This window comes from Bidens hawaiensis, unplaced genomic scaffold (genome assembly GCF_021521415.1).
Source record: "Bidens hawaiensis isolate Kalapana, Puna unplaced genomic scaffold, B.hawaiensis_p1.1 tig00020322_1, whole genome shotgun sequence".
Classification (NCBI taxonomy): Eukaryota; Viridiplantae; Streptophyta; class Magnoliopsida; order Asterales; family Asteraceae; genus Bidens; species Bidens hawaiensis.
The window spans coordinates 392,232-415,396 of record NW_027493088.1 but is presented as its reverse complement, the minus strand read 5'-3'; the positions used below and the strand labels follow the sequence as shown (position 1 = coordinate 415,396).

Below are 23,165 nucleotides of genomic sequence, written 5' to 3'. Positions count from 1 at the left end.
TTTACGGTCTCAAGCAAGCACCACGTGCATGGTACCAACAGTTCACGGACTTTGTAACTACATTGGACTTCGTTCAAAGCCGATGCGACAACTCTCTATTTGTCTACAAACATGGAGCAGAAACGGCTTATTTACTAATTTATGTGGATGACATAATTCTGACCGCTTCATCCGACGCTCTCCGTGTCACCCTCATGGCCAAGCTCGCCTCAGAATTTGCGATGAAAGATCTCGGTCCTTTAAGTTATTTTCTTGGGATCTCTGTTAAACGAAACGGTAACAATATGTTTTTGTCACAAAAGTCTTATGTAGCTGATATATTGGAACGAGCTGGTATGTCCGCATGCAAGTCAGTACCCACTCCCGTCGACACAAAAATCAAAGCTGAGTTCACATGACGGAACCGATTTTGAAGATCCAACCTTATACCGCAGTCTGGCCGGAGCACTTCAGTACCTAACGTTTACACGACCAAATATTTCGTACGCGGTTCAGCAGGTTTGTATGCACATGCATCACCAAAATCATCACATTGGCATGCCATCTTACGTATCCTTCGTTATATTCGAGGGTTAGCAGACTTCGGTCTAACTCTCGGCCCTACGCGTTCTCATGCGTTACGAGCATACACTGATGCTGACTGGGCACTCGACGTTCCACGTCAGGCTACTGTGTCTATTTTGGTGACAATCTCTTATCGTGGTCATCAAAACATCAAACAACCTTTTCAAGATCTAGTGCCGAGGCAGAGTACAGAGGCGTTGCTAACGTGGTAGCAGAAATTTGTTGGCTACGTAACTTGTTATTGGAACTACATCGTCCTTTATCAGTTGCCACATTGGTATATTGTGACAATATCAGTGCTATCTACCTTTCGGGCAATCCAGTGCAACATCAAAGAACGAAGCATATCGAAGTGGACATCCATTTTGTTCGGGAACAGGTTCATCGTGGCCACGTTCGTATTCAACATGTCCCAACTCGCTACCAAATAGCCGACATTTTCACTAAAGGTCTCCCGAAGATATTGTTTGACGACTTCAGATCCAGTCTCAGCATTCAGCCCCCTCCCGCTTCGACCGCGGGGGTGTAATAGAGTTATATTATATGTCAAATACATTATCATAATCTTTGTAAATCTTATCTCATAATAGGAGATATACTTTGTAATTATAATTATTATATAAGGGAGATAATGAATGAGAGAAAGGCAAGAAAAATAATTTCTATCATTCACAAACCACATTATTAAACCATTAAAATCTGTATCCGCCAGACCTCGGGCTCTGGTGTTCGTTGTGGGTGCTCTTAGCCTAATAATTTGATGAGATCTGATTTTGCATGGGTTCCGTACGCCACCGATCTATTACTGCAACAAAGGACTCCATCTTCGTCCTCTGATTTCGCACGAATTTATTTAAAATAAACTTCAATAAAATCCAAAGTGGTCCCGTCCAAATCCTCACCAACAAATTTCAAGTATAAAGCCGATTCTACCTTCAGAATTCAAAAGCAGCAGCAGCAGCAGCAGGTGTACTTGATTAATTTAAATACAGACAATGGCCACTGGACCCCAAATAATAATAATAATAATAATAATAATAATGGTCCATCCTTCTTTAACTCAACTCCCATCTATGAAACCACACACCATCTCCCTAGAAAGCCTGCTTCCGTATGCCGATTCTTCCTTCCTTTGTACCTTGCTGACGTCACCCGCATGATATGTACAGTAACATTGCGCATGGCGACATGCATACATACATACATACAAGGTCTAATCAATGGAACGAGACGTGTGTGGTGATTCAACAGAGACCCCACTGTGCATAAAGCCATCCATTCTATTATTATTATTATTATTATTATTATTGGATGGATGGGTGGCCTTGGATTATTCTACTCAAGATTTCGTTTCATTTGGTGCACATACAGACAAATTCACAATGTTGTTGCTTTTACTGTTGGTGATCAGATGTTAATTGATTAATAATTGCTAATTGGAGAGAAGATGTGAAGTATCGGCAAGTAAAAGTTAAAAGCAAAAACGACCAAAAGACAGGATAATATTATTGTGCACATCAACTGTTTGATGAAATGACGCTGTGAGTTTTCAAGCATATTGTGACCCTTGATCAAACTTTTAACTTAGGTTATTTGCATATAGTTAAGACCTTCTATCCATATTTTAAGTAAATGAACTACTAGGGGGTGATAATTGGTATTGGATTGTCGGTACTGGTATGGAAGATATCGATACCAAATTTGAACAAAACTGGGTACCGAATAATGTAGCGAATATATGGGTTTGATATCAGTGCATTTGTGTAGGTCTGGACCTGCTTTCTTTTTGTTTCCTAATCTCAATTGATTGGTCAAATTCATTTATTATAATCAAGGTTAACCAAGAAACCAAAAATCGTATCAAACTCACTCGTAATCAAGAAACCATAATACCAAAACGAAAGCATACAAAACACATCAAAAACATATAAAAATCATATCAATTTCTAAAGCAAAACAGGAACAAGAAAGAAAAAAACAGATACCGGTACTAATGCTCAAGAGTCAAGACAAAGTCTACATATTTCAATCAATACCAAATGTGAATATGGTATTGATACTGGTATTGGTATTTGGGAACAAAAATCTCATCATCAATTCAACTTGAAAGTAGATCATCAATTCAACACTGCAAGCACCAGATTCAAGAATCATGTTTTTAGTTCAAGAATTAATGGCTCAAAAATCAAAGAGGAAAGTTTAGTCAGATGAAAATGAGTGCAACATTTTCCCAAAAGTAGGAAGAAAGAACAGTGGATTAGGATTCAAGTTTAAGTCCAAATTAATTAACTCTGTTGGCATATAAAATAAAAGGCCATCACATCACCAAACTTGTCCCTTATTCTCCAAACATATTTTGACCTCTTTTGTCTCTTTTTCATTTGCTCTTCATCTCCCAAATAATATTCCAATCCCCTTAAAAATCTCATCATCATCATCATCATCATCACCATCACCATCACCATCACCATCACCATCACCATCACCATCACCATCACCATCTTCAACTTAGTGTTATCAGTTATCACTTATCATATCAAATCTTCTTGTTATTTAACTACTAATGGCACCTGCAACAACCTGCTCACCTTACCTGAGGATGCTTATAACTGTCATTCTTCTCTTTTCTTTCACACTCTCACCTTCCATTTCAGGTAACATATCCAACCCATCTTCAAAATTCTTAACCAATTATATATATTTTTGTATGTATATGTATGCATGCATATATTAAGTTATGAATCTAACAATGCATAGTGATGATATTTAATTATGTTAAAATTTGAAGTTAATGAAGGGGCATCTGTTATGCAACAAAAGAAGAAAATATTGGGATCAAGGCCACCAGGGTGTGTGAACAAGTGCATGAATTGTTCACCATGTCAAGCCACTCTGGTTATTCCTCCACATCATAATATGAATGAGTACAGAGATCAATTATCTTCTCATGGTGAAGATGATTGTTATTATCTTCTTTCTTGGAAGTGCAAATGTGGTGATAAACTGTTTCAACCTTGAATTTGATCAGTTTAAGTGGTTAACTAGATATAATAAATTTAATTTTTCTATGTGGAATATACTGTATAATGTTGCTACTTATTGTGATTAATATAGATCTCTATTTAGAATAGTTATGTGCATCGGTTCTTGTTCGGTTTGTTCGGTAAGTTGTAGGTATTATTGTGTCAATACCAATTTTTATTCTCATCAAAGGTAGATTAATTAAGAAGTAACATTATTGACTAACAAGTCAAAACCAATATATTAACCGTATTGCCCGAAAATATAAGTAGGAAGATATGGGATTAAAAGCATAGGACTTGTATTTAAAGGAAGATGCAATATTCTATACAAGTAATTCTAAATCTCAAAGACTAAATTTCTGAATTAAATACAAATATACAAATGTGACTGTGTGTGTATATAATATACATATACACAACAAATGTAGCTCCATGGGAATGTTTGTTCCTTTAGGTTATTCAAATAGGAGACTGGATTGAGGCATTAGAAGCCATTTTTGAGTTAACATGAAGTTATAATAAGTATCAAAGCTGCAACACATGCTAGATACATCGCTCCAATGCCCTGTGGAATAAATTAGTTGAAACGGTTGATTAGTAAAACGAAAGAACATGAAGAAAACTAGGGGTGTGGATTTTCGAGACTAACATAAAAACGCGATAAGAGGCTAACATGGAATTGACATGTATAGGTTTTAGTCTAAATGAGTCCGGGCTAGTTTTAAGTCGAACCTGCAACTACGTTTAGCTAAACACGTTGGGTTCAAGTCGACTTGATGGGTTCGCGGGTTGACCTGTTTAACTCGTTTATTTCACAATCACAAAATATGTTTATGCCTTTGGTATTTTATACCAGAATTTTAAGGCTAAAAGGTAAATTGCCATGGGTTTTGTAGTTTAAAGTTTAAACATAGTAATTTTTTATATTTTTTTTCACTTGTTTGTATATGTTGTAATTTAAAATATTATGAATATGTAAAAAAATCCTTTTTCTTTTTTGTTAAAATAGTTGTGCTCATGCTAACCCTGAATATGTGTGTCGTGTTCGGGATTAGAGGTGCACAGTCTACCCGGTTAATTGGTTATTGACAAGTCCATCTCTAACCGGTTATTAACCGGAAAAAACCACTGCTTAGTAACCGGTTTATATTACTGATTTCGAAACCGGTTACTACCGGTTAACCGATTTTTTTAATTATTTTATTAAATACCGGTTTTTATCCGGCTATTAACCGGTTAGTAACCGAACCAGTTTACTGATTTTCTTAAATTATTTTATCAAAACTGGTTAGTACCCGACCCGATTATCCGGTCTAACCGGTTATTTCACGCCAAATTATTAACCAATTAGAAAATAAACCGGTTATCAGTTAACTAGAATGTGCATCTCTATTTGGGATAATGTATCTTACATTATGTTTCTGTATGTGTCATGCTCGACCCTAAAACCCGTGAACACGGCCCATTTAACAGCCTTAAAGAAATCAAAAAACATTTTGGGACTTGATTACATACCTTAAGAGAAACGAGATGTTGCTGAAGAGGACACAAGCCCACTGAACCCAATATTATAAGCAACGCTACCATCAGCTTTAAAAAGCCCAAAATTTCTCTCAGACGTTGGGCCGGGCTTTAGGTTTTCATTAAACATGGCAAACACATACGCTTTGACTACCCTTTTGGGCCTGTAAGGGGTGCCCTTCTTTTTAAGGAGTCTTTTTCGTAGATTTTTGTTATAAGTTTTTGCATTACTAACAGTAGCCCCGACTTCGTTCGCGTCCCCACGCGAAGCCCACCCAGTTTCCGACACGATAACGTTCATTTTCCCGAAGCCCGCCTTTTCTAAAGCCGCATAGGTCGCATCGATCTGGGCCTCAAACATATTGTCATAATGTAACTTGGTTTTATTATCAACTATCCCCGGATTCTTTTTAAAGATTGCATATTTGATATCAATGTGTCCGGGTCACTAATGTATGCGAGAAACGGGTACGTGTTTATATAAAAAAGCGAGTTTATTTTTGTGAAGAACTCGAGAAGCGGTGTCATATAAGGCATAAGGGTTTCCTTAAACTCCCCAGCCGATGGAGGATACGAGCTAGCGAACACACCAGCCGAATGTGGGCTTGAAACCTCAATATCGTCGGCTAGGTGAAGCGATTCAAGGGCAGAATGGATATTTTTCACCGCGGGTAATAAAGCCTCCCATAGTCCTTGATCACCCCCACCTAACACCTCATTTCCAGCCGCGACCCCACGAATGCGGGTCCCGGGCACATAAGGTTCCACATTTTGTTTCACCCAATCCATGGCTCGGTCCGGGCTAGCACTTATTTCTCTCAACAACCCAGTCTCCACTCCTATACTGATCTCTATTCCTGACCCTTTAAACGCCTTGAGAACTTCAGGGTTCGCGTCATACATTAGTGTGATTTTAATCTTGTTCTCCTTCATAAGTTTCACAACACTTTCGGGAGGCGGGATGTTATCGGCTACTCGTCCATAGTTGACTCCGTACGTGCCCGTGAACGCACTGGCTATCAAAACTGCGAAAAGAGAGAAAAAATGTCACGAAAAGCCGAAAAAATAACATTAAACATAAGTTAGTGAATGCAATATACCCTTGCTAATAAAAGTAATGAATACAAGAATAATAAATCCATGATAAGATATAGAGAAACCCATGTTTGTAAAGGCAGATGAAATGTAGAAGATGAAGGTTAATGTGGATATGTAAATATGTAAGAAATGTGAACAACATTGGCTTGTGATTTGGGATGCTTGCTCTTTAGGAATACCTTCAACCAAATATTCTTGAGATGAACCAAGGGGTATTAATTAATTACACTCTTTTAAATATTAAACAAGTTTTCTAATTGTTTAATTAAACTTAGCTAAGTTTTTTTTAATAATAGAAAATCACTTGATGTAATTATGTAAACATCTTTTTTTATAAAATGATCCATCGTCTTTATATTAAGTGGCATAAGTGAAACACATAATTACATACTAGTCTTGACTAATGTTTATTGATTATTTTTTCAAGTCTTAACCTAGTGTTGAAGGTAGCGATGAAGAATAAAGATTCACTAAATAATATCTAATTTTCATAATTATTCAGTTTGAGTAAAATTATTAAAAGTATGCTAGAATTATATGTGTTTCAATTTGAATTTTTGATCACTTGATTTTAAATATAATAACAATGGACACATATATAAAGTTGGGTGGTATTTTCCAAACAAAAATGTTTATAACACTTGAAAAAACTTAATATATATTGCTTGAATATTTTCTTTTTAAATATTATAAATTTAATTTTTTTTAGATATCACATTATAATTTTATTAATTGTCATTAGTTATACTATAATATATTTTCATATGTGATTAAATGAAAGATTCTGACTTTTTGAATACTTTTCCCATCTCTAAAGTTTACAGCTTTTCTGAAATGATTTTATACCTTTCCTGGATAAATATATTCAAGTTTGGCATATGGAAAACCTTGAAGGAAAGGGTTTCCTCATTGGTCTATGTGGTATTTGATCACTATGTGTTCTTTTTGGAGACTAATCAAGTAATTAATGACCTTATAAGTGCAAGTTAAAATAGGCATTAATATAAGCAAAATTTATGAATAATTTGTATCATGGCCGTGCATCACTTTACGTCGTATATCTATCTTATAAACGATGCCCTAGTTACATTCATAAAACTCATACGTGAAAGTCATGAAATCACCTTTGCGTATTGTCTTTCGTTCACGCAATTTACTATTTTTGGTTATAACATGAGTAAAATAATGCATCGGCAATACAACATGGCTAGAATGTGATGCAAATTTTATCGAAGATTCGGTTTGGTTTTGGTCTATTTTAGGGTCGGGTTTCGGGTTTTTTTAGTCCAGACCGAAATATGTTCACCCTGGTATGAAGCTATATATTTTGACAAAGTATAAACCCTCTAGCAACTAAGGGGGGAATTATAACTTATTTATGGGATAAGTTATAATTTATAATATTGTACAATTTATGCCCTCACATAATAAGGAATTCTAAACACATTTTTAATTTTTAAAAAAGTTTATAAATTGCTAAAATAAGCAATCTCAAACACCCCCTAAAAGGATTATTTCGGGTCTCCTCCACAAGTCCACAACATTGCTCTCCACTAGAAAAACAAGCGTTATGAACAACTACGTACAATAGACCACTAAAGTTGCATCATGCTGTTAACATTGATTGCTAATTTAATAAGGTAAAAACAAAATCAATACGTTATCAACAAACTGGGGATGTTAAAGGCAGGGCCGGGCCTTTTGGGGATGCCAGAGTGGTCGACGATCACATGTCCAACACCCCGTTAGGCCCAAATTTTTATTTTAAGTTATATGTATTTTTATTAAATACAATATGTATATTTAATATTTAAACTCAATTACATAACCACTAGCTTTGTCTTATTTGAGACATGTTTAATTCTATTTTTATACAAAAGTTTTTTACACAACCCAAATTATAACCATATAACTACGTAAACACATATATAAATTAAATTGTATAAACCTAACAAAATACTCCTTTTACTTGAGGTCAAAATATATTTCGCCTTCCACCTAATATTTTTTGCTTTCTCGGAGCAGGCACTGGTTAAACGATCTATTTTAAAACATTAAGGGTAGAATGCGAAAAATAAAATTAGAATAATTATGCATGTTATTAAATCATATAGTCGCTCATATTAAGCATTTTTTGTAGCAAATCCATTTGAATCAACACTAAGTTGTGACTATATATGAAATTTATTGTTTTGATGCCTATTTTTCACGAATTGAAGAGACACCAGGAAGAAAAAGTTAAGAGTCAGTAGGTTTTAACAGACCGCGTAGAATCTATATAGGTGGTATGATGTTATAAATCTTGCATAGATCTAGACGACTTGTATAATCTTTATCTAAAATCTTCTTCACTTTCCCTTCCATGTTAGTTGAGTTTTTTATCGTGTATACTGTTTTAACTTGGAAAATAACTGATATTTTTTAAACATCGACAATATGCTTTGACCGTATTGATATTATCAATGTTTTAAAAACTAGTATTTGACTCATAGCAGATTTGGTTTAAAAATGGTACAACTGGTTGAACCTGCTGGGACGTTCAACTAGATTGAATAGTTTACTTTATAATTCCATGTAAATACAACTTCAACTTAAAAAATAACCCAAAAGTACACTAAGAAACATCACACATGAGCAATGAGCGAGTAAAATATGAAGTTTGTACTTTTACGAAGTACGAACTTAAATCAATTACAAAATATGTAAAAAAACATTGGATTTGCAGGATCGATACAAAATTGGATGATTAGCGAATCATCGTTTACTATTATTACTCGTTTCATTTTTATCCGCAATGTAAAAAGTCATTTTTTACAAATAAATATGGGCCGAAAAAAATACCAAAATCTCTTGGATTTAAAATTGGTTTGCCGGTTTAAACCGTTTTTTTAAGAAAAACCCACGGTACGATACTCTATCAAACCGTTTAAAAATACAAGGTTCTAAATACCGGATGTCTTACTAAAATCTTATATAACCAGTTCAAGCGACGTGGACATGCTAGCTTTTAAAACATCTGATAGTATCACATGTTATATACAGAAGACAGTTGTAAACTTGTAATATAGTAACACATGCAAATTGCAATTGATGTTTTACATGTGAAAAGCAGAAAAGGGCTTCCTACATCACTGCTATTGGTTACCCAGATTTGAATAGTTGTATGCGTCTTGGACCACAAGTATTAATAGTTATTCACCACTTGAGGACACTATGGTCTATGGGGATATCCATATAGATAAAAAAAAATAGAAAAAAACTTACTTGGTCACTACCATTAAATTTTTGTTGGTTGACATGGATTGTGTTATTTTTGGGAGTTGTTTCGTGGTTACGAGAGGGTGAAGGTTCTTGTTGTCTCTTCTACGGGTTAGTGTAGGACCTTACCTTTAGACGACTCGTAAAACTTTATGTACAACTTGCATGTACACGAAAACTTGTTAGAGGATTTCACATGTAAAAATGTTTGTTGATATTTTTCTTCATTTAAATAATTTATTAAACAACCATTAAAAGTATACATTTTGAAAGACCGGTGCTCACTAGTCTATCTAACACTTCTCTCTCTACGATGCTAAGACTATCTTCAATGCTAAGTGTGTCCTTAGACGTTCTTTACTGTCACGTCATTTACCACATAATCTCTTTATAAACTTTTAAAAACCTCAACTTCATCTTCAACCTTACAAATATCTTTATTCTTCTTAATTTTCACTTCATCACCTACCTATTACACACAACATTTATATAAAACTTTTTTTTCTTATCACCTTTTCATAAAAGCACATGCCTTTATGTAATGACACTTCTTCTAATAGCAATCTCTCTAATGCTAAAGGCATCCAAGGGCACTTCTCCTAAGGAAGCCTTTAGACGCTCTTAACAGTCCAGTCAGCTATCACATCACATTCTTATAAATTCTTAAAAATCTCAATTTCTTCTCCAATTGTAAAGGAGCAGTTGCTTACTCAACTGCCACCTCATTACCCTTTTTTTAAATTGAATTACTTAAATTATAATAAAATAAAAGTAAAACAAATTTATCTAAACTAAATTTTTTAAAATATAAAAACATCTAATTGCAGACCTATTAATATTGATATTGGATTTCTTAAAATTAAAATAAAACCTAAGGGTTCCTATAAAAGGTTGGACATTAAAATTGAATTTTTAAAAATTCAAATGAAACCAAAAGGTTATTACCGTTTACTTATTAACTAAAAGGATGAACATAAAAATTTCAAAAATAATATAAAAAATCAATACATCCCATTTAACAAACACCCATCATCTCCATTGCATCTCTCCCTCTATGTGCATCTTTAGCTCTTCACCAAACACCCTACATCATCTTCCTGCAATTCATTAAAACAACATTCTATCCTCTTCAATGTTGATCAATTTGTGTTAAACAAAAGGGAAAAAAAACAAAAGCTTTAAATCTTTCAGCGGCACAAGAAATATATGCTAGATTTTCAAACTTTCAACGTTGTAAGAAACCCTATTAGATTTTCAAACTTTCAACGGGTGGTTGAAAGTTGAAAGTTTGAAAATCTAGCATATACTTCTTACAAGTTACAACGGTTTCTTCCAGGTATTATTCTTCATTATTTCGTGTTGATTATTACGTACTTAGCACAAGCTTTTGTTTTTCGAGTTTAATTTTTTATAAAGTTTTCCTAAATGTAATAGGGTTTTCTTTTGTGATATTTAGTAAACAGATCTGGGTGTTTAGCTGATGCTTCTAATTTTTAAATAGTTTGTTGATCTGTTCATGTTTAATTTTGTCACTAATATAAATCTATTACACTAGCTGCCTCGTTTTGATGCGTAAAACAGAATCAAGACCAAGTCTAAAATATCACATTAGTATACTAACTCAAAAACCAACTCTCAAAAGCTGATTAATTTCAAAACTGATGATCAATTATGGGTGCAAACGAGCTGAGCCGAGCCCGAGCTCGACTTGATTAACTTACACAGAGCTCAAGCTCATCTTATTTCGATATCTGTTTCTAAAGCTCGAGCTCGGGTGCTTTTTATATATTTATTTTACTTTTATATATTTTTCTCGGTTATAGTATTATATGTGACATGATATATGTTATTTAGTTATTTTTTCATATAACTATTTATAAAAATTTACGCCCTGGTTGCGGTGCGCACATATAATGTATATATGTATGAACCCTCGGGTGAGCTAAAGTGAAATTGCACTAATTTTGACGTCATTTTACTAATATCGTGAAAATAACGTTAAAAGTGGCGGAAGGTTAATCAGGCATCATGTGGTGGCATTGATAGCCAAAAGACCCATGCACCATTCGACCGATGTCCCGATAGTGGAGCGTTATGTGCCTTATGTCCAGGGCTTGATGCCAAACTATTATCGAGCCGAAGGTCTCACCGGAAGCAGTCTCTGTTCCTACATGGTAGAGGTAAGACTGTTACATTTTACTCTCCTTAGAACCTACCATAGCTTTGCTATTGGTGGGATTTACTGAGTACGATGATGATGATGATATATTATAAAAAATATATTATAGACATGCTCGTTTAGAGCTCGGTAAGTGAAGCTCGGGCTCGTTTATTAAACAAGCTTATGTTTAGGCTCGAGCTCAGGCTCAGACTCATTTAAGCTTGACTCGATCGAGTATTTTTACGAGCCGATCTCGAAAAGCCCGACTCATTTGCACCCTATGATTAATATGAATGTGTTTGTAAGCAACCAAATAATAAGAAACGAGTTGGTATTGCTATAAAGTGATAATGCAAACAAACCCACATAAGGTGTCTTAAATTTAATTGGTTCCCATCACATAACTACCATGACATTAACAAGGATAAAAACTGAAATTAACAAGCATATTCTGTTTTATTTTTAATAATAATATAACAATCTGAATCGGTGTTCAAAGTTCCAAAGCCAACCAAGAGCCAAGCAAACCACTAACCCGATAACCAAAGGCCTTTCCATAGCCATCCCAACGACCACCGCCTCCTCTATTGGAACCGACTTTGGGCCAAACTCATCAGCACATTGGTTAGATACCCATTGGTCACACCAAGCATTAAGGTCAAAACAATCACCAGGACTTCACTATGCATTCATTTGAGTCCGTTTACACACCCAATAAAAAGTGGATAAAACAACAGCCTAGCCATAAAAAGCGAATAAAGGGGCTTCCGATTGAGGAGGCAGAGGTGGTTGGGATGGCTATGGAAACGCCTTTTGTTATCGAGTTAGTGGTTGGCTCGGCATTTGGTCATTTACGAAACTTTGAGCGCTTATTCAGATTGTTATATTATTATTAGGAAAAAAGAAGAAGAGAGAGAGACTAAAAACTTAATTTAAGAAATATATAAATTTAAGACACCTTATGTGGGTTTAATTGCAATATCACTTTTAAAACAATACCAATTTATTTCATATTATTTGGTTGCTAACAAATACATTCAAATTGATCATCAGCTTTGAGAGTTGTTTTTGTTAGTAATGTGATTCTAGACTTTGTCTTGATTCTTAAACGTTTTATGCATCAAAACGAGGAAGCTAGTGTAACAGATTTATATTAGTGAAAGATTTTAAAAGTTTGTAGTAATTAAGTTACATCCATGGAGTCATATATCGCTATAATAGCATAATGAATAAACTATATATCAAATGAGTATTATCTTAATATACTAATTTTGTTTAATCTAAATAGTTAGATGAAATTGATTTTTAGCTAGTGAAGTTTGAGGGGACCAGTACAAATTATTAAGGTAGAGAGACAGGAAACCTGGAATGTTGAATGGACTCATACTCCCATAGTACCTATCAAAAGAACAAACATAGCAATCTGAAAAAGGAATCCTGGAATGGTAGAACTGAAAACAAATAGTCATGAAAATGGACTCATATGTAGTACAATGAACATATATTAAGTTGCATATAACTTGGATCATTTCCTTTCAATATAAAGATCTTATGGTCCTTATGGATCTTTCATTTAGTATACAACCATAATATCTTGTTAACTTGGCCATTTTACTATACAAAATAATATCTTGTTAACTTTATATCTCCTAATTTACACTACGAGAAAATTGATCAACTTTTCTACCCCATTTTCCGTTTGAAATGCATATGAAATCATCTTTTCCAGCACATTTTCAATAAAACGGGTTTGTGGGAAAAGAGTCCCATGGGAAATATTTTTCTACACATTTTCCTCTTAGACTGTTTACAATTTCACCTAGTTCAATTCTTAATCTTCTTAGACCATTCCCAACAGGGTGATGCGGCAACAAATGTTTATTAAGGGTTTTCCAAGAAAAGCATATGAGTGGAAGCAAGGTCGACCCATAGGTAGGTCAAAGAGTACGACCCCTGAAGGCTCGGTTTCTCACTGGCATGGGTTTGATTTTTTATGATGATTGGTTTGAAACCAAGTCAAGCCAAGTTGTCTCTGTTTGTAAATGAGTCGAACACAAGCCAAAAGCAGCTAGCTAGTTAACGGTATTTTTCTAGTCTAATATGCAACTCTTGAAAATACTAGCATTGTTTTTTGCCAACGAATACTATGACAATTCCCACCAACATGACAGCACAACCATTCACAATGACAAAGCCATACATTCACATTTAGGAAAAAAAATGAGAAATCATTAATACACAGTGAGATTTGAACATTCACTACTGGGTTAAAAGAGAATTCATCAATATTATTTAGGTAAATGCCTAAAGCAATTTAGCCTCCTTTGTAAGGGCGGTGGGAGTGGTCATCACACCCCCCCCCCCCCCACTCTATCCCCAACGCTCGTTTTCATTTATGTCTACGTCATGTCATTTTATCCTTAACCATCCCTATACTCTTGCAAATAGCAATGTCATCATAATTCATCTTTCAACCATTTTTTTTATAACTATTATTTATCTAAAATAACTAACTTACTTTCAAGTTAAAAGCATAATATTAAAATAAAAAACATTCAATTAATTATATACGTTAAAATCAAAAGTTAAATGAAACGTTAAAAATTAAACAAATATAAAGCTAAGAAAAAACTTAAAGTTTAATTTAGTTTTTTGGCCTATTGGTTTTAAATTCTCTCAACTTTGACCCATTGGTAGATATCACTCCCAAGTTACGAAATGTTCTCTAACACTCTCAACTTTTAACATATTTTCTTCTCCATTAAATATTTTCTTCTGCCGACAACCACCACCGCCACAGACAGCTACCAACCACCACCGCCTTTGACATATACCCCGGAGAAGACGAGGACTCGTTATCCGACACCAAAGAAACCCAATCACCAAACCCAGCAACCACAACTGAACCCCAAAACCAGCCCACCTCAACCCGACTTAGAATATACGACACCGAGCCACTCGGCGACTCACCCGAAGCCTACTTCAAAAAAGTAACCTAAATCCTTGAATCCGACGAGTTCAAGAGGTGGTTGTGGTGCCTTTTACAACTTCATGTTGGTGCCTTTTACCACTTCACCTGGCACCGTAACCCAACCATCGCCGACCACCACCTACGGCAACCACGAACCCATCACCATTTTCAGATTAAACACACATTCCGGCCTCTTCCGTAAGAAAAAAGGCACCAAAACCCTCGAATTCAACGGATCAAGATTCGAAATTCGTTACGATCTTTCAAAAGGCTCAGTAAGGCTCCAGCGTCGGCGCCGGAGCCGAGCCGATTGAAGGGTATTATGTGCTAATTAACATCAATTCCGAACTGAGTTTGTTGATCGGAGACATGTCGGATGAGAAAATCAAAAATTTTAAACGGGTCGGAAAGTATTGTTTAATTTCCCAGAAAGAATATTTTTCCGGCAACACTTTGTATTCTAAACGAGGTGGTGGTTTGTGGATTTGTCGATTGGGGTTCTTCGGTGTCGGATAATGAGTCGTCTTCTTCTCCAATGTATATGTCAAAGGCGGTGGTGGTTGGTAGTTGTCTATGGCGGTGATGGCTGTCGGCAGGGAAGAGAGGGTGGTTGGGAGGAGAGGGGTGTTGTAATATATAACTAACAAAATTTTGTTTTTAATCCTTGAACTTTAAAAAATGACATTTTTATCCTCAAACACTAACGAAGTTAGTGTCTTGTTACCCCGGGAGTGCCAGAAGAATATGTTAAAAGTTGGGAGTGTTGGAGAACATTTCGTAAGTTAGGAGTGATATCTACCAATGGGTCAAAGTTAAGAGTATTTAAAATCAATAGGCCTAGTTTTTTTTTATTTAATCACTCTCCAAAATAAAATTATTTTAAGATATTAAAAAAGCATGAACACAAATCAGTTAGAAAATAGACATAAAAAACAATATGGGCTTTTAAAATATTAGATATCAAAAAAAGAAAAAGAAAAAACCTTAAAAAAAACCTAAATCGAATATAACTAACACCGCCCATCTTCTATTCTTCTTCATTAGACGTTCCTACACGAAACCTGCCCTGCCAGCATCTCCGACAACCATTGCTGCCCACAACGAGCACCATTGCTACCACCATCAACCATTCATATTTAAATGTGTGTTGTTTTAAAGATACAATAAAAAAAGAAGAAAATAAAGATCCAGAATAAGCGACGAATACACCCCTGGCTTTTTTCTAGGGCCGACGAGGATGGGGTGTCACCGCACACCCTTCCCCGAGATCACTCCATCCCCTAATAGTCACTGAAGTTACAGATGTTAACTTATTTAATTTAATTTGAGTTTATATATTAAAAAGGTCTTTCAAGTATGTCATTGACTCATTGACAACCTATAGCTTCACTTGAGAATGATCAAAGATGTATAGGATGCATTCTTGTGCCTAGGTTCATTGAATCTATTTATTTCCTTAAAAATATGTAGGTTTGTAAGTTATGTAACCAAATGTCATTTAACGTGAAACAAACAAACCAGGTTTTCAGCATCGTATATTGAACCAGGTTTCAATAATGCTATGAGAGCCTAATAAATTATTTTGCTATAATAGTTATTTGTTTGATGTTTTCATACATATCATTCTATTATTTTATTTATGTATATAGATATAGGTTTATTACAAGCTTTTTTAAAAAAAATTCGTACGGGGGCTATGCATTCTTAGGGATGGCCATGTAGAGAAGTTGAAGTAGAAATTGGTAGAAGACAATTATGAAATTATAATTATAATTACATTTAAAGTTTAACTTCTAATCTGAAAATCAAAAGGTTATAACCAATTAACCATTGTAAGAGAATGTGCTTTCAATGTATTCATATATCACATGCTATAGATCGTTGTTTTATAGTAACACATGCGGATTGTATTTGACGTTTTAACATGTGAAAACGGTGTCTACATCATTAGTTATCCAATTTTGAGGGAAAAAAACACTAGCACTAATCTTTTCGACCTTTTCATGATATGATACGAATTAGAATAATTATTTTTTGAGAAAGAAAGAAAATAAGGTAATCGTGTATATAATTAAAATGCAATATAAAGTTTAGTTCTTTATACTTTAGCTACATAAGTTTCAAAATTTACATTTTGATCTTTAACTTTATTCACGAACTTTACTTAATTAGACTTTTGGAATAAAGTTTCATATATATATAATATATATTGTTAGCCCTTCAACTTTAGTTTCACATAATTACTTTTTGCATCTCAATTTCGGTAATGAAAATTTTGTCCTTTCAAATTACATCTTTATTTTTTGTCTCTAAATTTTGGTAACGAAACATTTGCCACAATACTTTTATTAAAACGAATCAAATGGATGTCGATCGTCTTCCCGTCATTTTTCAACTGCAACGCACGATAACTTTCAAAGGCATTTAACTCATTTCGGTGCAACATGCAAATAAAAATAGTAGTTTAAATCCAAAAGGTATAAAGTAATAATAAAATATCTTTAAATAAATGCATAGATGCTTTTGAAGTAAAACTGCAGAAGTATTAGCTTTATGCGCGTCTTGACCCGTAAGTATAACCACTTGAGGACACTATGGTATATGGATCCATATAAAATAAAAAAACTTGGTGACTACTATTAAAATTTTGTATAACATGTCAATTTTGGTAATTTTCTTTAAAAATCAATTTGGCTATTTTTATGATTTTCTATTGAAAGAAACTACATTTTGAAGTGATGTACAATTGTGTTTCTACTTGATTAAGACAATACCTTTAAAATAAATCCATATAATTAAAGTAATTAACTTAAGAAGTTTTTTCTTTCTTTTTACTGATTTTGTAGCAAACATTTTACTTGGTGCAAGATATTATCCAAGGATGCTCTTAGTTTCTATTAAGTGATTTATGCTATTTGTGTAACTTGCACACGCTGTTAAATGTTTGCGTTTAAGAATCTAAGTTTTTGTCGACTTAATTATTAATGGTTATCATTGCGTAGACAAGATTCCGTTAATTTATACTTAAAGAATCATACAAGTCATGTTTGAAGATGAACATATGAAATGCTAAACATCAAGGACAGTTAGATCCTACACAAAAAAAAGGTAGACAGATATGCTTAGTCTTCCTAGATTCTCATTGTTCGTGGTACTGCAATCGAGAATGTATGTGCTTTATTAGAAAGTTCATGATTGTAGACGTGTCATAATAAACTAAATGGACCGTGGAGGCTAGCGAGTTGTTAAATTTCTATAAATAAAGAAAAATCAACAAATCAAAAAACCTTATAAGATGTTTGTAAACAAATTCTTGGAATCTTATCCATAAAGCAAAGCTCACAAGTTACATCATGAAACAAGCTAATATAAGAACTTAGAAGGATATATATGATTCACGTTTCATTACGTTTTAAGGTAACTCTGTTGGGCGTATTATTTTCGATTTTCATATTTACAAAACATATTCACTAATTTCTTTTTTCACATGTTTTTCTTTTCTTAATCTTTTGTATACTACACACTTTTTGTCTGTGACTCACGACATAAATACTAAAATATTTTTATCGGATCTCTCATAAATATTAAGTAATAAATTGAAAGAAAATAGAAGATGTATTTATTATAATCATAAAAGCTTTATTTATTTGTATTTTTTTTTAATTTTCATTTTTCTATTTGTTGGTATTTGTGAACAACCGTAATTGCATAAATTGTTGTAATTAAATTGACTTTCATTTAAAAAATATGTTTCTTTCCTTGGAGAGAGAATATTGAAATTTATTCCTTTAAAATTAAATTTTTTTAAATAAATCACTTGTGGCCTAGTGGTAGAATGTTTGAGTTCTCTAGCGGACACTCAAGTTCGATCTCCACTTGTGATGATTTTGGTAGATTAAGACAATAAATAATTTGAGCTAGGCCTTGTGCAAAGTTCTCAGTTAGAATCCCGAGCCCGCTCGGGTTTTCATCCCACCGTGTATAACGCCTGGGATTTTTGCTTATGTGGTGGTACAACGACTGTCAAGTGCAACCGGCGATATGGTTTCTCGGGGATACTCCCAAACCAAACTCTGAAACTAGCATGAGTAAGATTAAGACAACATAAATTGACCAGAGTATGACAACGGTACTCTTCAATTTAGAGAGTGCAGTGACTTAAAATACAGTAATGTTCGTCATTAAAAAAATGAACAAATTATCGTTGTAAGTTATAAACTATATAAACATTTAGATAATACTAAACTAGTCCATTACAACTCTATTACACCTTAAACATACAAACCATGTAAAAACTAAAAAGCATAAAACGTGATAGTTAGGGTGCGTTCGTTTCATGGAATGGAATGGAATGGAATAGATTGGAATTGGAATTTGCATAGGATTTGGAATTTGAAGGAATTGGATTTGGAATCTGAACATTCCAATAGGAATTGGAATTGGAGGGAATTGAAATCCAAATACATTCTTAATGTGTTCATTTGACAAATGAATATAAATCAAGTGTTTTTTTTTAACAATGACAACAGCGAAAACATTTTAGCTTTTTTAGATTTTTTTTGTTTTTTATTTATATTTTGCATTATTATTTTTTATAATTTTTTTTTAGTTTTTTTATGGGTTTTCTATTAAGATTAAAAACCCCTCAAAAAAATATTCAAAAATAATAATAAAAAAATCATAACTCAAAATATAAAAAAACTAAAATGTTTTGTTTGTTGTCCTCGTTAAAAAAAAAAAACCCTCTAGATAAGATTTCAATGAATTTCCTTGAATTCCTCCACATTTTGAAAGGATATTAAAAGGAATTTGAAGGAATTGAATTCCAATTCCAATTCTTTGAACCGAACACACCATAATGGAATTAAGATTCCAATTCCAACGAAACGAACACGTCATGTCATGGGATTTAAATTCAAATTCCTTTGAATCTCACAAATTCCGTGAAACGAACACGCCCTTATTGTTTTATCTTCCAGCCTAGATATATATATCTCCTCTTTTTCTTACATTATCATTTTATCTTCAAATCGACTACCAACTAATCAAATTAAAGAATTAATTGAAAACTGCCAACCAATATAATAAATATATATGTTTATTAATATTTAAATCTCGTAATCTTATTTTGTAAGAAGCTTTATAACTTATCCACATTGTTAAAATTAAAAAAACATGAATTCATAAATCATTTCAGTATCACATGTAAAATACGCCATTTGTACAAAAAAACAAAATATCAAATTGATATTTATCCTTTACCACCTGGCATATTTTTGCATAACTGAAAACATGCAAACATCACTGTATAAAACCATACATAGATAACACACCACAACTCCCACATTCCGACAATTAATTCATCCATTCGGTGCCGGAAATGGAGACCACCCGGTCAATCGAGAACCCGGAAACAGTATTCGACGACGAACACGAGCCGAAAGACCCTTACCATCTCACTTACATCATTCACTTTCTACTCGGTGCAGGATATCTAGTCCCATGGAATGCTTTCATCACAGCTGTTGATTATTTTCAGTACTTGTACCCGAACAAGCACATCAACAAGGTGTTCTCGGTCGGGTACATGTCGGCTGCGGTTATTGTGCTTTTTACCCTCATGTGTTGGTCCAGGTCCAGCCGGGTTAAACTTCCCTCGGTTCGGACCCGGATGAATATAGGCCAGGGTTTGTTTATTTGTGCTTTGATGGTTGCTCCCGTGACTGATTGGATCGTTCACGGGAGGCAAAGGAAAGCGATAACGGATATCGCTTTTTTTGTGCTTGTGGCCATGGTTATGATTAGTGGCTTAGCTGATGGTCTAGTGGGCGGAAGCTTGGTTGGAGCCACTGGAGAACTACCCGGACGGTACATGCAAGCGGTTTTCGCAGGCAATGCCACCGCGGGTATGGTACTCGGATCTCTTTTTAATTTTTTTAACAATATTTTTTTACGCCTAAATAATACCTAATTTTGTATTTTTAAGGATCTAAAGTCACACAACTTTTGTGAGGGTAAACACTATACAACTAGACTACGAGATCATAGTTGAATATTTTTTAATAAGGGTTCTTTAAAAAAAATGAAACTTAATTGAGTTTAATTTTGCAGGTCTGATGGTTTCAATATTAAGAATAATAACAAAGGCGTCACTTCCGCACACACAACAAGGTCTCCGAACAAGCGCACAGATCTACTTCGTGTTTAGTGCGTTAATCATAGTTTTATGCGTTTTCTTAACCAATGTTTTACATAAGTTACCGGTGATCCGATGCTACCGAAGCAGAAAACAAAATAATGGGACCAATCACATGTTAATCTCGTTGAATTTCTGGGAGGTGGTGAAGAAGATCCGATGGCTGGTGACCGCGGTGTTTATAACATATGTAGTTTCTTTGTCGATTTTCCCTGGTTATTTGAGTGAAAACGTTAAATCGACTTACTTTAAGGATTGGTATCCTATAATCCTGATTACAACTTTTAATCTTGGTGACTTTTTGGGCAAGTGTTTGACGGCGATTTATGTGCCTAAGGGGAGTAAAGGGGCCGTGTGGAGCTGTATGGCCCGGGTGCTGTTTTATCCGCTTTTTATCGGGTGTGTAAATGGACCCAGATGGATGCATAGTGAAGGTCCGGTGATTTTTTTGACCTTGATGTTTGGGGTGAGCAATGGGTATCTCACAAGTGTGCTGATGATGCTAGCACCAAAGTCTGTTCCGATTAAGGAGGCGGAGGTGGTTGGGATGGCTATGGAAACGGCTTTGGTTATCGGGCTAGTGGTTGGTTCGGCTCTAGGTTGGCTGTGGAACTTTGAGCATTGATCCAGATTGGTATAGTGAAGAATGAATAAATAAGATAGCATGTTTTGGTTTTTATCCTTGGTTGTATTGTCATGGTTTTTATTTAATGAGAAGTAGCCGAGTTGATGAGTATTTAAACATTATCTATGCGATATCTTACATATATATATCAAAAACTAAATCAAGACCTTATGTGAGTTTACTTACATTATTATTTTAAAACAATACCAAGTAACTTCTTATTATTTGGTTGCCTACGGAAACATCCTTATTGATCATCAGCTTTGAGAGTTTTTTTTTCGGTTAGTAGTGGGTAAGCCTCAGCTGGTTGCGGAGCATTTGATTGATAACTCAAATTTAATATTACAAATAAATGACAATACCATTGTCTGGTTTTCTTGTATGCGCTTTTCTTCAAAATCGCGCTTTCCATGCCCGATGTCATATTTTAGACCATGTTTTGAACGTTGCATCAATACGAGGCGACTAGCTAGTGTAATAAATTCAGAGTTGAATAAATTAGTGATACACTAAAGTTTAGAAGTGTAAATGAATCAAAATAAGGCAAGTGGTTATTTTACGGTTAGTAGTCACTGGGATGTGAAGCAGACTTTTAGGTTTTAAAGTGAATGAAAGGATTCCTCAGCAGAGTAACCCTGTGTGATTTGAGTCAAAGTGAGCGATCTTATTCCCGCTGATTCCAGTTAGTTACTTTCGGTTTATAGTTACCTCAAAAAACTTGGCTTAAACAGAAATATAATAATGCTGATAAACCTAACCCCGTCCTTTTAATAGTTTTGCAATCAATAATTCAAATTACGTGATCTTGAATTCTCGATCATTATCATCCTCATGGGGACATCTTGGTGGTAATGTGTATTCCCCGAACCTAAAAGGGTTCGAATTCTGTGTAGGTCCATTGGTGTTATGAGTAATTAATTTCAGGAAAAAAAAGTCTATATCACCATCATCATTGACTGTCTCGTCTCATACATGCATATATGTTAAAAATCATTGTCAATGTCTTTACCCTAACCACCCACCAGATACAAGACTCGTTGATTGCTCGAGGAGTTAAATAAAAAAATAGACACCTTCCTCTTGCATCAACCTGTGTAGAAAATTGATACGAAAAGATAATGTATTATATCGCTAAATTTGTCTACACGGTCATTTTAGAAATAATATTTATTTTGCTGCCAAGAAAAAAAAGTCATGCCAGTCATAGGGTGTTTGTTATACGTGCCATTGTAACATATTCATATCATCACTAATGATGATCCACAATCAATCCATCTTAATTTATCAATCTTACCTTCAGAAAAATAAGAGTTACATGGTTAAAATGGCGCATAACTAAATACATATCAAATGTAAAAATGAGACAAATTTTGTTATGCCGGTTCCCAGGCCCGGCTCTGAGAAAGCAAAAAAAAAAATTGGGCCGAAGGCAAAAAAAATTTTGGGCCTCAAGTAAAAAAAGTTTTTTGTTAGGTTTAAACAATTTAATTTTTATACGGGTTTACTTGGTTATAATTTGGGTTGTATAAAAAACTTTTGTTTAAAAATATGATTAAACATGTGTCAAATGAGATTAGAACCCACAACCTTTTGGTTGGGAGTAATACCATTTGCCACTAGACCAAATTATTGGTTATGTAGTTGAGTTTAAACATTAAATACACATATTGTATTTAATAAAAAAACAATAATTTAAAAAAAATAAAAAAAATTCGGGCCTATCGGGTGTCGGGCCTATGGCGGTCGAC

General features: G+C 34.2%; 1 protein-coding gene and 1 pseudogene across 2 annotated transcripts; one reads left to right on the top strand and one right to left on the bottom strand.

Annotated features, from left to right (window-relative positions):
- Positions 1-5,103: 5,103 nt before the first annotated feature.
- Positions 5,104-6,365, bottom strand: LOC143560288 (glucan endo-1,3-beta-glucosidase 11-like; annotated as a pseudogene). The gene is made up of 2 exons (XR_013140094.1): positions 6,209-6,365; positions 5,104-6,133 (listed from the first exon to the last, which is right to left on the bottom strand). The product of XR_013140094.1 is annotated as a glucan endo-1,3-beta-glucosidase 11-like (transcript).
- A 13,502-nt stretch (positions 6,366-19,867) lies between these two features.
- Positions 19,868-21,522, top strand: LOC143560287 (equilibrative nucleotide transporter 8-like). Its single transcript, XM_077048618.1, has 2 exons — positions 19,868-20,502; positions 20,708-21,522. The coding sequence occupies exons 1-2, from the start codon at positions 19,977-19,979 to the stop codon at positions 21,415-21,417; spliced, it is 1,236 nt and encodes a 411-aa protein (XP_076904733.1). The 5' UTR covers positions 19,868-19,976; the 3' UTR covers positions 21,418-21,522.
- Positions 21,523-23,165: the final 1,643 nt, after the last annotated feature.

Excerpts from the sequence above, each read along its gene's own strand:
- LOC143560287 (XM_077048618.1), top strand. The coding sequence starts at position 19,977 with ATGGAGACCACCCGGTCAATCGAGAACCCGGAAACAGTATTCGACGAC. Across the intron at positions 20,503-20,707 it reads CGCAGGCAATGCCACCGCGG|GTCTGATGGTTTCAATATTA; the intron begins GTATGGTACTCG and ends TTAATTTTGCAG.